Source organism: Rhinopithecus bieti, unplaced genomic scaffold (genome assembly GCF_001698545.2).
Source record: "Rhinopithecus bieti isolate Rb0 unplaced genomic scaffold, ASM169854v2 scaffold_31940, whole genome shotgun sequence".
Taxonomy (NCBI): Eukaryota; Metazoa; Chordata; class Mammalia; order Primates; family Cercopithecidae; genus Rhinopithecus; species Rhinopithecus bieti.
In genome coordinates, this window is record NW_016813570.1 from 39,553 (window position 1) to 55,076 (window position 15,524).

At 48.1% G+C, this 15,524-nt stretch overlaps 1 protein-coding gene and 1 long non-coding RNA gene across 2 annotated transcripts in view; one reads left to right on the forward strand and one right to left on the reverse strand.

Annotated features, from left to right (window-relative positions):
• GTF3C1 (general transcription factor IIIC subunit 1) overlaps positions 1–15,524 on the reverse strand; it is a 69,878-nt gene that overhangs the window by 35,578 nt on the left and 18,776 nt on the right. The window contains exon 6 of the mRNA XM_017848648.1: positions 12,840–12,963. Coding sequence (XP_017704137.1) covers positions 12,840–12,963 — 124 coding nt within the window. The remainder of the gene's footprint in view (positions 1–12,839; positions 12,964–15,524) is intronic.
• On the forward strand, positions 4,159–9,530 carry LOC108513024 (uncharacterized). Its single transcript, XR_001880771.1, has 3 exons — positions 4,159–4,297; positions 5,500–5,733; positions 9,092–9,530. It is a non-coding gene; the product is annotated as an uncharacterized LOC108513024 (long non-coding RNA).

The following is a 15,524-nucleotide window of genomic DNA, read 5'->3' on the forward strand; positions in this document are numbered from 1 at the left end:
AAGGAGTGGGCACTGACTCTGGCCCTGGAGCCCAGCCCTCTAGTACAGGACCCTGCCCGCGAGTGTGAAATGCCACCCCAACAGCACAGAAGACTGAGGTCCGAGGAAAGTCAGGACCAGCCACCTCCACTCGAGCAGGAGGTTCTTCTGGGGGCACAGCATGTGGCTTGCAGGTGAAGTTCACAAATAAGCATCTTAGGGCCTGGAACTCCGGAGATGCCTGGAACGCAACAGACCTCAGGAGACACTCTAGGGGGAGCCAGCCTAGGGCAAGCGGCCAGCAGAAGTGGTCCCGAGGCACCAACCTGCTGCTGACCCCTCCACTCCTCACAGCAACAGAAAGTCCCCCAGGACACGGCTTTTCATTAGAGGCAACCTAAGGCCCCAGCACAGGCCTGAAGCCTCGGCTCCTGCCGGGTCCCCGCCGGGCCCCGTGCCGTCCTTCTTGGCTTTGCCCTGTGCTCCAGGCCCCTGCCCTGCCCTCTCCTGCAATCCCTCTCTTTCAGAATGGGAGGCTTAAGCAATCAGGAGGGGAAATATGGGGACAAGGGGACTCTCGGGACTGTGGACATGAGTAAGAACTATCTAAAGCCTCGGGCACTGGGACGGGGTCCTCTGCCAGGCTCCCTTTCTACAAGTAGCACCTCTAGCAGCTGGTGGCCAACACACCCAGCACACAGGAAGACAAGACCACCACGCCATTCTCCCCTAGACTGTCCTCTAGTCAAATCCCTCCCAACCCCCACCCCACCATGCTGCTCACTCGAGCAACCTATTGCTCCTAATAACACTACGACCATTTATCCAGTACTACATCCTGGATGCTGTCCTAGGCTCCCTGTATGCCCTATGAACTGACCCTCACCATGGCCAGAGGAGGTAAGGGTGATCATTCCAGTCCCACATGAGAACACTAAGGAGCTGAGGAATTCACACAAACAAATGTCCCTTTGCCAGTAAGAAGCTGGCATTTACCAGGCAGTCTGGCTCCAGAGTCCAGGCTCTAAACCTTTGGTTTAGACGCCCCGATTCAAAACGTCCCTGTGACTGGGAATAGCTGAGTGACCCGGGGTTAGGGATGCTGGCTTCTGCCTGAGCAGCAGCACAACACAGCACTTAGGGGAGTCAGACCCAAGGCGTCCTCAGCCAGTGGCCCAGCGCTATTTCTTCTCCTTTTAAACTTCCTTAAGAGGCTAATTAGCTAGGAAAAGGCACACAGGACAGCCCTCAAAATAAACACGGTGGAAGGCAAGAAACGGTACTAGCAAACTCGTGACCTCAGTAGGCAAAAAAGAGAAAAAGCCTCACAGCCTTCAAAGCTTTTGATCTTGGCTGGGCGCAGTGGCTCATGCCTGTAATCCCAGCACTTTGGGAGGCTGAGGCAGGCAGATCACTTGAGGTCAGGAGTTTGAGACCACCCTGGGCAACAGAGCAAGACTTCATTTCCCTAACAAATACAAAACATTAGCTAGGCTTTGGAGGTGTGCATCTGTAGTCCCAGCTACTCGGGAGGCTGAAGCAGGAGGATCGCTTCAGCCCAGGAGTTTGAGGTTGTAGTGAACTATGATCACACCACTGCACTCCAGCCTGGACAACAGAGTGAGACCCTGTTTCAAACAAAACAAAACAAAACAAAAAAACAAAAAAAACCCTTCTTCTCCGCACCAAGTTGGTTCACCGTCCTCACCTCTCTGCTAGTGGAGAAACTGACATATATCCCATACTCGCCTCCAACAAATGGCACAACTACCTCCTGAATAAACGTTTGGAGGGAAGGTAGGGATGAACTTGGGCTCCAGGGCCAGACAGAGAAGTGTTTCCATCTCAAGTTTCACAGCTCCCCATGTCTATGACTTTGGGGAAATTACCAAGAATGACTCTTTGTTTTCCGACCTGCAAAATGGGATGACAGTGTTCTCTGTGTCACGGGGTTAATGTTAGCATGGCAGAGACAACATCTGTACAGAGGCTGGCATGGAGCAATCCTTCAACATGACCACCCAGCACTTGCTGGGAGCCAGGCACCAGCAAGTGCACATGCCAAGGGCGGTACATGAATTAACCCATAAAATCCCACAACCCCAAGGGAGGCAGGTCCCTGTAAGCTCCATTTCACAGATGCAGAAGCTAAGGCACTTGCTCAAAGTGATGGCGCTACGGAGTGGCACAGCTAGGATGTCAGTCAGCCCAGGCTGCCAGCCTGCAGTGGATGCACTCGGCCAGTAGGGGAGTTATTCTGAATAGTACCACCAGCATCTAGCAGGGCGCAGAGGCATGACAAACATCAGTGGCATTCAAGGTGGCGGGCCCCCTCTTATTGTGGGATAAGCCCCAAAGCTGCCCTCTGGTCATGATGGCTTGACTCCTGGAGACTCGTGGGAAGGCGCCCCCCTGCTCTGGTTCTGAGCATGAGGCTCAGCTGTTGGCCATGGGGGCTGAGGGCGATGCGGGAGGACTATGAGCTGTTCTGTGCAACCACAATAGGCATCATCAGCCCCAGGACCCACAAGGCACCCATGACCCAGAGCAGGTGCTGTGGGTGGGCCACAGCTGAGGCTGGGCCCAGCGTGAGGCGGCTGTGCTTCCAGAAGGCCTGCAGTGACTCTCCGAATGTTTTGGCCATGGGATCTGTGGCTCTGCCTGCCCCACAGGGCGTAGATGATTTCTCTGCTGTGAATCCCAACTGCGCTCTCTTCTGTATCTGCCCGGCAAGTAAGCCCTGTTTTATTTAACCAAGCTGTGTCTGGCTTTGCTCTTTCACAACATACCAATAACAGAAACATTTTCCTTTCCCCATGCCGTGACATCTTTTTTTTTTTGAGACAGAGTCTCGCTTTGTTGCCTAGGCTGGAGTGTAGCCGCACAATCACTGCAGCCTCGAACTCCAGGGCTCACATGGTCCTCCCGCCTCACCTCCGAGTAGCTGGGACTACAGGCATACAACACCACGCTCGGATCATTTTTTTTTTATTTGTTTGTAGAGATGGGATCTTGCTTTGTCACCTAGGCTGGTCTAGAACTTCTGGCCTCAAGTGATACTCTTACCCTGGCCTCCCAAAGTAGTGGGTTACAGGCATGAGCCATCGAGTTGAGCCTGGTGCACATCTTTCCTTTGGAAACCTTGTGCTGGAGAGGCAGCCCAGCACCGTGGTGGGGAAGCCAGACTCTCTGCCACAGAGCTGGCTGTGAGCCCTGCTGCTGTGTCGGGTGCGCCTGGACAAGGTGGCTGACCTCCCTCAGCCTCAAGTGTCTTGCCTGAAAACTAGGGCTGGTGACAGTGTTTAGCCTTGTGGGGAGAACTGTTAAGAGATCAGGCAGGTAAACGACGGAACAGTGTAGTGTGTGCCTTGTGATTCCAAGGGACCATCCGGAAGGAGTTCCACCAGCCCTGTGTGCCTTTCCCACAGTTCTAGAGTTTTACCAGCCTCAGAATTTCAGTTTCTATTATTAAAATCCCTCTGGCTCCTACTTGCCTTTTTGAAGGTACCTGTTCCAGACTACAAGTCAGCTAAAGCCAAAAGCCACAGGGGCAGAGCAAGACCCAAGTAAGCGCACGTCATCCAGGGTGACTGGGGCGTACTGCCCCATTTAAGCTACCACCTCAGTGACCAGCAATTCCCCTGGGAGGAACTGGGGACTTGCTAATGGCAAGCCCTGGTCCCTGGACACAGGGCTTTCTTCCCAGGAACAAAAGGCAGGTAAGATACAACCAGCACCCACTCACAGGCATGAGGAGTTTCAGGCATTTTAAAGACATGGCATGCTAATATTAGCAGTCCAACACAAAGGAATCACATAGATCTTTTGTGTCCAGGATCCAAGATGGACCTCATTCCAACATTCTGAAGACCCAGAAGAGAAAAAGAGAAGGAGTGACTTCTTAAGGAGCACCTAGTATGAGCCAGCCATTGTGTTTGGTGTTTTCGGAAGTGATTTTACTTACTAACCACGTGGCTTCTGCAAGTTATTATTGCCATTTTAGGAGAAAGAAAATTGACACTCAGAGTGGTCATGTGATCTAACCGATGCCTTCCACACTAGGCCACCTGGCTAGGCTAGAATTTCAAATTTCTATCAGAAAGCACGATTCATTGCAAAGGAAAAACCAGAGTAGCTGTGAGGTGGAACCAACAGTCTGTGTTTCTCTCGTTCCCAGCGAAAAATCCATCTGGCCTCCTAGCAAAATGACACTCTCAACTGTGATCAACCCAAGAAAGAACAAAAGCAAGATGGGAACAAACGAACCCCACGGCAGCTTTCCTCTTTAAGGATCACAAGCAATGGGAAAGTCCTACTGGTAAGCCAGGCAGATGTCCTGTAAATTCAGTGTGTTACCTCCCCCCACCCCCGCCCAAAACACACACACACACACACACGCCTGGCCACAGGCTGAAAGCACAGAATTCAGGGAACACTGAATGACAGAGGTGGGGGTGCTGCAGCACACACCCCAGGGCAATGGTGGTACAGGTTAAATTATGGGCTCCAGAGTCAATCTGACTGGTGTTACCCTGCCTCTGGCAGCCTTTGCTGGTTGTATAACTTAGCTATATAATATGGCCTCTAGGCCTGTTTCCTCAGCTATAAAATAGGGACAATAATAGTATTTTCCTCACAGAAACCTTAGGACAGCACCTGGCGTGGAGGTAGTGCTCTGTAAATGTTTGCTACTGCTTTTACAACTCTGATTGTTACTACAACCTTGGAAATGCACAGCCTTAGAGGATCAAGTGGCATACCCAGTCACCTGGGCTGAAAATATCAGACAGTGCTTGGGGCCTTTAACTCGATTTGACTCCACAAGCATTTATTCTGTGCTGGACCCAGAACACAAACAGATGAGAGAGACAGGTTTCCTGCCCCTGCAAAAGGTTGTGTGTGTGAGAGAGAGGCTGGCAGGCAGCACAGGAAGGACAGTGTGCTCAGGCTTCACATGCCTGGGTTTGAATTCTGGCTCAGCCATGGGAAAGCTCCTTACCTCTCTGAGCCTCAAGTTCTTCATGGGTAAAATGAGGGTAACTCTAACAGCATGCCTAGAACAAGCTGGTAGTAAGGACTAAATGAATGAATGCATTCAAGGGCCCTAGCGTAACACTTGAGGCAAATTAGGCACTCAACGCATGCTCTCTGGTTGGTTGACTACTAGCAGGGCCAGCCAACCATGCTGGGAAATGTGCTACAACACCCTCAGGACCCTGCTTTAAGCATGCACAGAGCTTGGAAATGAGAAAGAGGCAGGATGGGGCTAGGCAGGGGACAGCAGAGAGAGGAGGTGGCATTCGGTTGGGACAGTAAACAATACTAAGAATTGTCTGATAAGGCAGAAGAAGACAGGTGTTCCAGGCAAAAGGAAGGGTATGAGCAAAGGCGCTGAGATGCAAAAGGGGCCTACTGGGCAAGGGGAGGGGAGAGGGCAGGAATGAAGGTGAGGATACAGAGAAAGGTAGCTGTGGAAGGTTTCTATGCCAACCATAGTATATTTTCTTATTTATTTTGTAGGCATGATGTTTGGGACTGACTGGAAGCTATTTCTGCAGTGGACATGGGAGCTGGCTTGGAGGGAGGAAGGCCTGGAAGGGAGTCCAGATCCACAGACCCTCAGGCCCCTGAGAACTGTCCTAGGCTGGTTTTACCGTTAGCCAGTGTCCCAGCCAGGCTCAGGCCCCAGGCACTCACCTACCCGATTTCCACTTCCTCCTGAGTTAAGCCTAGTCTCACATGGGAGGCAGCAGAGTAAGTAACCGACACTCTATTCAAATCCCTGCACCAGCACTGCCCAGCTCTGTGACCTCAGGCAAGGGACGTGTGCCTCTGTTTTCTCATCGGTGAAATAAAGAAAAAGAAAGAGAGGAAGAGAAAAGAGAAAAACAGAGAAAAGAAAAAAGAGAGCGAGACAGAAGGAAAGAAAGGAAAGAGAGAGAAAGAAAGAAAATAGTACTGACAGGATTGCATGGTTAGAAGGACTAGAATGAAAGAAGGCTGGACATAGTGGCCCACGTCTGTAGCCCCAGCACTTTGGGAGGATAAGACAGGAGGATCGCTTGAGCCCAAGAGTTCGAGACCAGCATGGACAACAAGTGAGATCCTATCTCTACAAAACAACAATTTTTTAAAAAAATTAGCTGGTGTGGTGGCACACCCCTGTAGTCCTACTGCTTGGGAGGCTAAGGGGGGAGGATTGCTCAGCCTGCGAGGCTAAGGCTGCAGTGAGCCATGATCACAGTACTGCACTCTGGCCTGGGTGAGACAGAGTGAGACCTTGTGTTTGGTCTGGTTTGGTTTTGCTGACACGGAGTCTCACTCTGTCGCCCAGGCTGGAGTGCAATGGCGTGATCAGCTCACTGCAACCTCCACCTCCTGGGTTCAAGCGTTTCTTCTCCCTCAGCTTCCCAAGTAGCTGGGATTACAGGCGTGCACTAACACACCTGGCTAATTTTTGTATTTGTAGTAGAGATGGGGTTTCACCATGTTGGCCAAGCTGGTCTCCCTCCTGACCTCAAATGATCTGCCTGCCTCGGCCTCCCAAAGTGCTGGGATTACAGGCATGAGCCACCATGCCCAGCCAGCCTTGCCTGGACTGTCATCTCGATGTTTTTTCCACTTCCCTCCACTCCAAGACTGACCACAAAATGGGATAACACTATGGCATCTCGCCCAGTTCTTGCCTCTTTTGAGTGCCTCTAGACAAGCCCACAGGGTCTTAAGTTTTTCTCACTAATTGTGGGAGGAAACAAGGGTACTGACAATAGTACACATGGGAGTTTACAAGGGTTCAGAAAATTATGTAAACGCTCTTGGTGTACAGCTTCTGAGTCAATCACCTCCCCAAACCCTTGGGCTGAGTTGGTAGCTGACTTGAGGTCCCCAATGCTCTCTCTCTCTTTTTTTTTTTTTATTGAGATGGAGTTTCGCTCTGTCACCCAGGCTGGAGAATAGAGGTGCGATCTCAGCTCACTGCAACCTCCACCTCCCAGGTTCAAGCAATTCTCCTGCCTCAGCTTCCCAAGTAGCTGAGATTACAGGTGCCTGCCACCATGCCCAACTAATTTTTGTATTTTTAGTAGAGATGGGGTTTCACCATGTTGGCCAGGCTGATCTTGAACTCCTGACCTCAAGTGATCCGCCCACCTGGGCCTCCCAAAGTGCTGGGATTACAGGTGTGAGCCACGGCGCCCAGCCTCCCCAGTGCTCTTGAAGTGTGATCAATAGATGGGAAGGGCTGGTGTCAACTGTGCAGTGCTAACAGCAGCAGTGAACCTCTCTTGAGGGCTCTGAGCCAGGCGCTATTTAAGGAGGCCATATTCCTCACTAAGAAACATGCCAGTCGCTGCACTGGCCCCATGGATACCTCCGTCCGCTGCCAGGCCCTCACCCTGTACAGTTATTTCCCCTGCTCACAAGTTCTGACACTTGCCTTCAACTCTTCCCAGCGCAGGGAGCATTCCCTTCTCAGCCTGCACAGGCATCAGCCAGCTACACCTTAGAGAGGTCTTACAAGAAAATCTTAGGACCTCTCCCTCAGTGCACGGCCAGTCACCCATCCTGTTCCAGCCTGCTTCTCTTCCCCAGTCCTCACACTCCTCCTACCTGTCCCCAGTGTGCTCTTCCAAGAAACACAACACATTTCCCTGCTGAGGGAGGACAAAACCTCCTGCTGTCTGCAAGACTGAGTGGCTGGTCCCTCCTGGAGGAGAGCAAAGAGGAGGGAAGAGGTCAGTTCCCGGCAAAGGGTGCTCCCCAGGTGCCTGGGTCCCTTCCAGAGAACTGTCTAGGACTCAGCAGAAGTCACTCAGCCCAGAAATTCACACCCTTGGGGCTCTTACCCCTCTTTAAAGTTCTTGCTTTCAACAGAGCTTCTGCCATATTACCATGTCTTTCTTTTATTTCTCTTATTCATTTTTTAAGCTAGTGTTCTTTAATCGCTTTTTAACCATTTTCCCTCCAGCATAATCAATTTTCTAGGCTTTTAACATCTCTGACAATCTTTTTCTGCTCTTTTCTGTTCATGTTCACCTTTTATCTTTTTTGTTTTCTAATCTTGATTCTTTTAATTCCAGTCTTTTGGTTTCAAAGCTCCTTTAAACTTTTGGATTTATTTGTTGCATTTTAATCATTCTTAATATGGTTCATTTCTTTTTTCTTAGCTTGTATACATCAATCCTACTTTAACTTTTTAACTGTGCCTGTTGGCTATTTTAACTATCATACTTTAATTTGCTATACCCTGCTAGGTTTCTTGGTTATTATTTACTTTTTAAAATTTTAATAGCTTTATTGAGATATAATTTGCATATCACACAATTCATCCATTTAATCTGTACAAGTCAATGATTTCTTACTATATTCACAGGCCCCTGCATCCATCACCAGTCAATTCTAGAACATTCTCATCACCTCAAACCCTTTCTTGCTCCTCTCTCCCCGCACCCCTGCCCTAAGCACTCACTATCTACTTCCAGATTCCCCCATTATGGACTTTCCTATAAATGGAACCATACTGTCATGGCCTTTCATGACTGACCACACCTTCCCCATCGAATGGGCTTGGCACTTTTGCTGAGAATCATTTGACCATAGATGTGTGGTTTATTTCTGGACTCTCAGTTCTATTCGGTTATCTGTCTACCCTTGTGCCAGTATCACACTGTCTCCATTACTACTGCTTTGCAGTAAGTTTAAAAAGCAGGAAGTGTGAGTTCTGCTTTATTATTCTTTTTCGGGATTGTTTTAGCTCTCTGGGTCCCTTTGCATTCCCTGTGAATTTTAGAATCAGCCTGTTAATTTCTGAGGAGTCAGTTGGGATTCTCACACGGGCTGTATGGAATCAGTAGATTCGTTATACTGTGAAGTCTTTGGATCCAGGAGCCTGGGATGTTTTCCATTTACATAAATCTTAACTTTTAGCAACATTTTGTAGTTTTCACAGAGTATATGTTTTGTACTTCTTTTGTTAAATTTATTCCTAAATTACCATGAACAAAATTGTTTTCTTAATTTCATTTTCAGATTGTGCACAGCAGGTCTATAGAAACACAATGGACTTCTGTATACTCATCTCATGTCCTGAAATCTTACTGAACTTTTTTTTTAGGGTCACAGAGGCAACAGTTCTGAGGAGAGAGTCCATCTCATTCACAGCTACTTCACCCCACAGTCCTTTCAATGCTGAACTTGTGACAACCTGGAAAAACCAGCCAGTTGACCGCCTCAGTCATTAGCCCCAGGGAGCACAATTTCTGTGAGTTGTTTCCAACTGTGATCATTTTCCGACAGACTGCTGAGTTCACTTCTACTTCTCTCCCTTTCTTTTCTCAGCACAATTTAATAAACACAGAATGACTGGTAAACACTTGAAGAAAATAATCCAAATTTGCAAAACAGATCAGTTCAGCGGGGCTGTTTACATTACTAAAGTTTTTTTGCTTTTTGCAAAACAGATCACCGAAGCCTTCTGTGCAGTGAAATATGCATTTGAAAGATGCCTAAATCCAAATTCGTTAAGGAGTTTTAGAAATAATTCATATACTAGATCCAGGTATATCTGTAAATTTAAATGAAATAATACATCATCTTTATTTATTATTTGAGCTTTATCTCCTCCATAATGCCTTAGAGGGAAGGTTTTATGTTAATTTTGCAAACTGGAAAGACAAAGCTCAAGGCAAAAAAACCCTGAAAACTGCCTTCATCTCTTGCCTCCTACGTATGGAAAGTAACTGAAGTGGCACTTAATTAAATTAAATTTGCTCAGCATCTGCTTAGCGCCTGCCCTGTTTCAAGCAGACACTGCACAGCCTTTAAAAAGGACATAAAGCATGAAAAGCATGTGGTCACCACCCTGAAGGAGCTCAGGAGCTAGCTGGAAAGAACTCAAACAGATGAGTAACTGAGCTACAGCGTGCCATGGAAGTGAGGGAAGGACTCACCATGAGCCCAGGTTTCCAACCGCAGCAGCAGAGAGGTGGGTGACAATGTGGGCAAAGACATCATCCCTCCAGCCATCAGAATGGCTCCTTGTGCATGCATGTGACAATCTAAACATCCTAACCATCATCATCTTGGTGCCTGCTGCCTTAATCCAGCACAAGGAGCCAAAGCCACCACTGTCTGCGCTGTAGGTCATGCTGATCTTTCTTCTGGAAAGTCCTCTTGTCCCAGCACCAGGCCTCAAGATGATGGAAACCACTCACTGGGCAACGGGTCCTATGCATGAACTTACTTTCAAGGGTCAGGCAAATGACATCCCAGCGTGAAGCAGGCCGCAGGCTACACAGTGGGAAGCAGGTGTCCATGGTGAGAGGGGAAGGTGAGCCCCTCCGAAATGGGGCAGATCCCTCTGCCTAGCTAACTGCTAATAAAGGAATGAAGTTCAATGTTGCCTAATTGCATTTTTACAGAGAAGTTGACAGTCAGACTTTTTAGGTGAAAATTTCTGATTTTTAAATGCCAGCAACAAATTCAACACAAACAAACACTGTGAGCCAAACAAAACACACGGCTAGATTGGGCCTGTGTGTCATCAGCCTGTGGCCCTGCTCTATGTCTACTGTCACCTGTAAGTCTCACAATATCCTGGAAAGCGGGTACTATTATCCCCTAGATAATTCAGGTGAGGAAACTGAGGTATACAGAGATCAAATCACTTGCTAAAGGTCACCTTACCAGATAATGACGGAATAAGAATTCTAACCCAGTGCTGTCTTACTCTCAAGTCCATTCAGGTGTGAGGTGTTAGTTTCAAGTTAGTTTGGTTAAATTTCCAGGGACCTTAGGCTCAGGAGAAGCCTTTCTCTACAGTTGCCTGTCTAGCAAAAAAGGTTCTTTAAGGAACTGAAGTTTCTCCTTAGTTTCTCTTTACTTTAAATATAAATTACTTCTGTCTTTTCCTTAACACCTTTCTTCCAACAGGACAGGAAATAAAAATGATTACTAGCTGCACAGGCCCTGAGTATTTTAGGCATTCAGGCCGTTAGACTTCAAAGTCAAATACTGAGGGATGAGTGCAGTGGCTCACGCCTGTAATCCCAGCACTTTGGGAGGCTGAGGCGGGCAGATCACCTGAGGTCAGGGATTCAAGACCAGCCTGGCCAATGGTGAAACCCCGTCTCTACTAAAAATACAAAAATTAGCTGCTGTCATTTCCTGTCCTGTTTTCTTTGTAGTTGAGGGTTTACTCCTCTTATATCCCTTTTCATCACTATGGTGAAGTTTGGGTGGAGTGCAGATAAATGCGTATATTCCAACTATCACCTTTTACTGGAACTCTGACCCGCAGCTTTTAAAATGATTCTGGTTAATCAGGAGGAGTAAAAAGGATGGGACAAAAATCAAGACTAGATAAAAATAAGTGGACTTGGTGTCTCATGCCTATAATCCCAGCATTTTGTGAGGCCAAGGCAGGAGATCGCTTGAGCCCAGGAGTTCAAGACCAGCCTGGGCATGATAGCAAGACTTCGTCTCTACTAAAAATAAAAATAAATTAGCCCAGCATGGTAGAGTGTGCCTGTAGTCTCAGCTACTCATGAGGCTAAGGCAGGAGGATTAGCTTGAGCCTGGGAGATCAAGGCTGTAGTGAGCCATGGTTGTGCCACTGCACTCCAGCTTGGGCAACAGAGAGAGATCCTGTCTACGAAAAAAATATAATGGAGGCTGGAGTGCAATGGCGCGATCTCGGCTCACTGCAACCTCTACCTCCCGGGTTCAAGCGATTCTCCTGTCTCAGCCTCTGGAGTAGCTGGGGTTACAGGCATGCGCCACCATGCCTGGCTAATTTTTTGTATTTTTAGCAGAAACGGGGTTTCACCATCTTAGCGAGGCTGGTCTCCAACTCCCGACCTCAGGTGATCCGCCTACCTCAGCCTCCCCAAGTGCTGGGGTTAGAGGCGTGAGCCGCCGTGCCCGGCCTAAGGAAGGTTTTTAAAGTTTCATAGTCTGTTCCTTAAGTTAACTTTCTTAGAAAGCTCAGATCCTGCCTCTGCTGAGTACTGATTGTTTAACCTTCTGTAAGTTACTCAGCATCTCTTCACTTTAATTTTCTTACATATAAAATGGTGACAATGCCACCAACCTTACAGGGCTAGATAACAAGATCATGCAATACAGGGTAGGCACTTCACAAAGGCAGGCTAAAGAATGACAAGTGGCTGGGAGTGGTGGCCCACGCCTGTAATCCCAGCACTTTGCAGGGCTGAGGCGGGTGGATCACTTGAGTCCAGGAGTTTGAGACCAGCCTGGGCAACATATCGAGACTCTGTCTCTACAAAAAAATACAGAAATTAGTCGGGTGTGGTGAGGCTGAGGTGGGAGGATAGTCTGAGCCCAGGAAGCGGAGATTTCAGTGAGCCGAGATGACGCCACTGCACTCCAGCCTGGGCAACAGAGAAAGACCTTGTCTCAAAAAAAAAAAAAAAGGGTGAGTGTGGTGGCTCACACCTGTAATCCCAGCACTTTGGGAGGCCAAGGTGGGTGGATCACCTGAGGTCAGAAGGCAGAAGTTGCAGGGAGCAGAGATCGCACCATTGCACTCCAGCCTGGGTGACAAGAACGAGACTCTGCCTCAAAAAAAAAAAAAAAAAAAGATGAACTTGTTTATTTGGCACCATAAAAGTATGATTTTGGAGGACACCACAGAGATGTTTGCTGGAAGTTTGTTCAGCAAACATTTTCTAGGCACTTTTTATACGGACAGTCCTGAGCCAGGCACTGAGGCATAGAGTTGAATAAATATGTGAAATCGTTATGCTGCAAGGCAGAATGTGATCGGAGAGAGAGGCTGAAGCTTAGAAGAGAGAAGTGAGAGCCAGCCAGCCAAGGGAACAGAAGCTGAGACTCTGCGTTACCTTTCTTTGTCTTACAAGGTCCGCATTCAGGGTGGATCTCTTGCAAGCGAAGAGACACCACCTTGGCTAGTCCGGCGTTCAGCATATACTGGTACAGACGCTTAAACGTCCTTTCACACAGCCCCTGCCAAAACACAATTTAAAGGCTACTATTAGACACAGCAAGATGTCTGAAATGACTAGAAAGTCATGTAAATGAACACAAGTTCAGGACCTGAATTAATTGATTATCTTGAGGTACTAACGAGGAAAGACTGCCAAGCTACCTTGTCAAGGGACCAAAACAAGGTCCAGAGCAGGATATAAACGATTCTACCTTTCGATTAGAGAGGGGGAAAGAGATTCGCTTCGCCAGATCCTGGAAGGGTATGCAGGGGTGGGAATGAGGCAGGCGGGAGTGGAGGAGTGGAGACTGAAGATTTCATTTGATACCTTTTCATGTTGTTTTGCTTTTTTAACCATGTAAGCGTATTACTAATACAAACACACACACACAGACACACACCCCTGGCCCTCAAAGGCAGTAGACAAAAAGAAAGGGGAAAAAAATAGGTTAAAAAATGTTATAGGCTGGGTGCAGTGGCTGACACCTATAATCCCCGCGCTTTGGGAGGCTGAGGCGGGCGGATCACTTAAGGCCAGGAGTTTGGACCAGCCTGGCCAACATGCGAAACCCTGTCTCTACTAAAAATAGAAACATTAGCTGGGTGCGGTGGCATGTGCCTGTAATCCCAGCTACTCAGGAGGTTGAGGGTGAGAACTGCTTGAACTTGGGAGGCGGAGGTTGCAGTGGGCTGAGATCGCACCACTGCACTCCAGCCTGTGTGACAGAGTGAGACTCTGTTTAAAAAAAAAAAAAAGAAAAAAAATTGTAAAAATTTACATGTGGTCTGTGAAGTTACAACAGAATAATAATGGGTATTTCCATCTCATGACTCCTATTTTTGCAAGGCTGAAAACCACAATGATCCTAGGAACATCTCCCCTGCAGGGGTGACCAACAGCAGCCTCCAGTGCAGGCCGTGCTTTTAAAATTTTAAAATTGATACAATGTTTTTCTTCAAGAAAGTAATTTACTTGCCAAAATTGAAAGTGAGCGATTTCACATAAAAAAAGACCTAGATTCTGGCTTCTCTTGAAAGGCTGATCTGGCAGCCAATGCTAGGACTGTAGCTCCTCACAGCAACAGTGAACAGGAGCCTCGATCAGCTGCTCTTCAGCAGGGCCCACCCGGCTCCAGGGGGTCACAGCCTTTGCGCTCCCCCATCAGAGCCTCCAACAATGAAACTGAAGATCAGTTGCCATTTATCACCATTTTTGTGCCGATTTTCTCTAATGGTAGTTAAGAGGAAAGTTAATTTCTTAAATCTATACTATATCAAAAATTTATTTTACACATGGTCCATTTTGCTTGTGGGTATCACCCGCCTGGGCACTGCTGCCATGTGATTTTGCAGTCCCTGGAGAAGTAAGACAGGTTACCACGGCTCCCAGTGAAGGAGCGAACAGCAGAAGGCATTCGTGACTGAGAGCTGTTTGCTGAGTCTTACAGGTTTCCTCTTATACCCTGGGGAGAGACAGGGAGCAAATGTCTGTGGGCTGCTGCCGCCACATATGTGTGGTTACCTCCCAGGCTAATCAGCACTCCAGCCCTTGGGTGGCAGAACATATGGCTATCAAAACAATACAGATGACTCACATATGGCTCATTCAAAGCCACTGGCTTGTACATGGCATCTATTGTTAATCTAGCCGTGCCCCCAGCACCAAAAAAAGACCCCATGGAAACTCATCCATCAGATCCCAGCCCTTGACATATGGCACTAAGCCCTGGACCATCCTAAGAGGGGAAGGATGATGTAGTCTTTCCTTCTGAGGGGCTGCCATCAATGACTTGCACAATCTGGCCAGCAAAAAGAGAAAAAGGCAGTGAGTCTTCGTACCAAATCCCCCCCAAAGGCAGCATCCATATTCATGGCCTCAGCTTCATCTATAGGCTAATTTTCACTGAATCCTGCTCAGCTCTCTGTGACCCCAATTTCCAGCTGTTGACTAGACATCACCAGGGGAAAGTCATGGAAGATCTTCATACCCAATACGTCCAAAACTCAGATTTGTCCTGTGCCTCCTCTTCACCCAAATCTGCTCCTCTTTCTGACCTCTCTATTTATTCAACTCTCATTCAGCAAATATTTACTGAGCATCTACAGGGGGCCAGGTACTGTCTTCATTGTGGAGGCTCACAGTGAGCAAGCAGATGTGATCCCTGCCTCACAAGCCTGCCTTTGCGCTGCCTCGGTGAGCAGCAGCCACTCCAGCAAATGCACTGGCTTCATCTTGAGATCCTCCTTCTTCAAGTCACCTCTACATCCCAGTGCAGGCACTCACCACGTCCTGTTAGTTCCACCTCCAAAATGTTTCTCAAACAATTCTAACCCTCTTGGCCACAACCTCGCCACCTTCTTCCCATCCCCTTCCCTCTACCAGCTCATCTGCCTAGACTGCAATCTCCACCTCCCAGGCTCAAGAGATTCTCTTGTCTCAGTTTCCCGAGTAGCTGGACTGGTGCATACCACCACCCCTGACTAATAACTTCTTCATTTCTACACGGCCAGCAGCAGTGCATAAGGCTAAAGCTTCAAGGCTAAAGTCCCCACTCCTCAGCCAGCACTCCAGTCCTTTCTG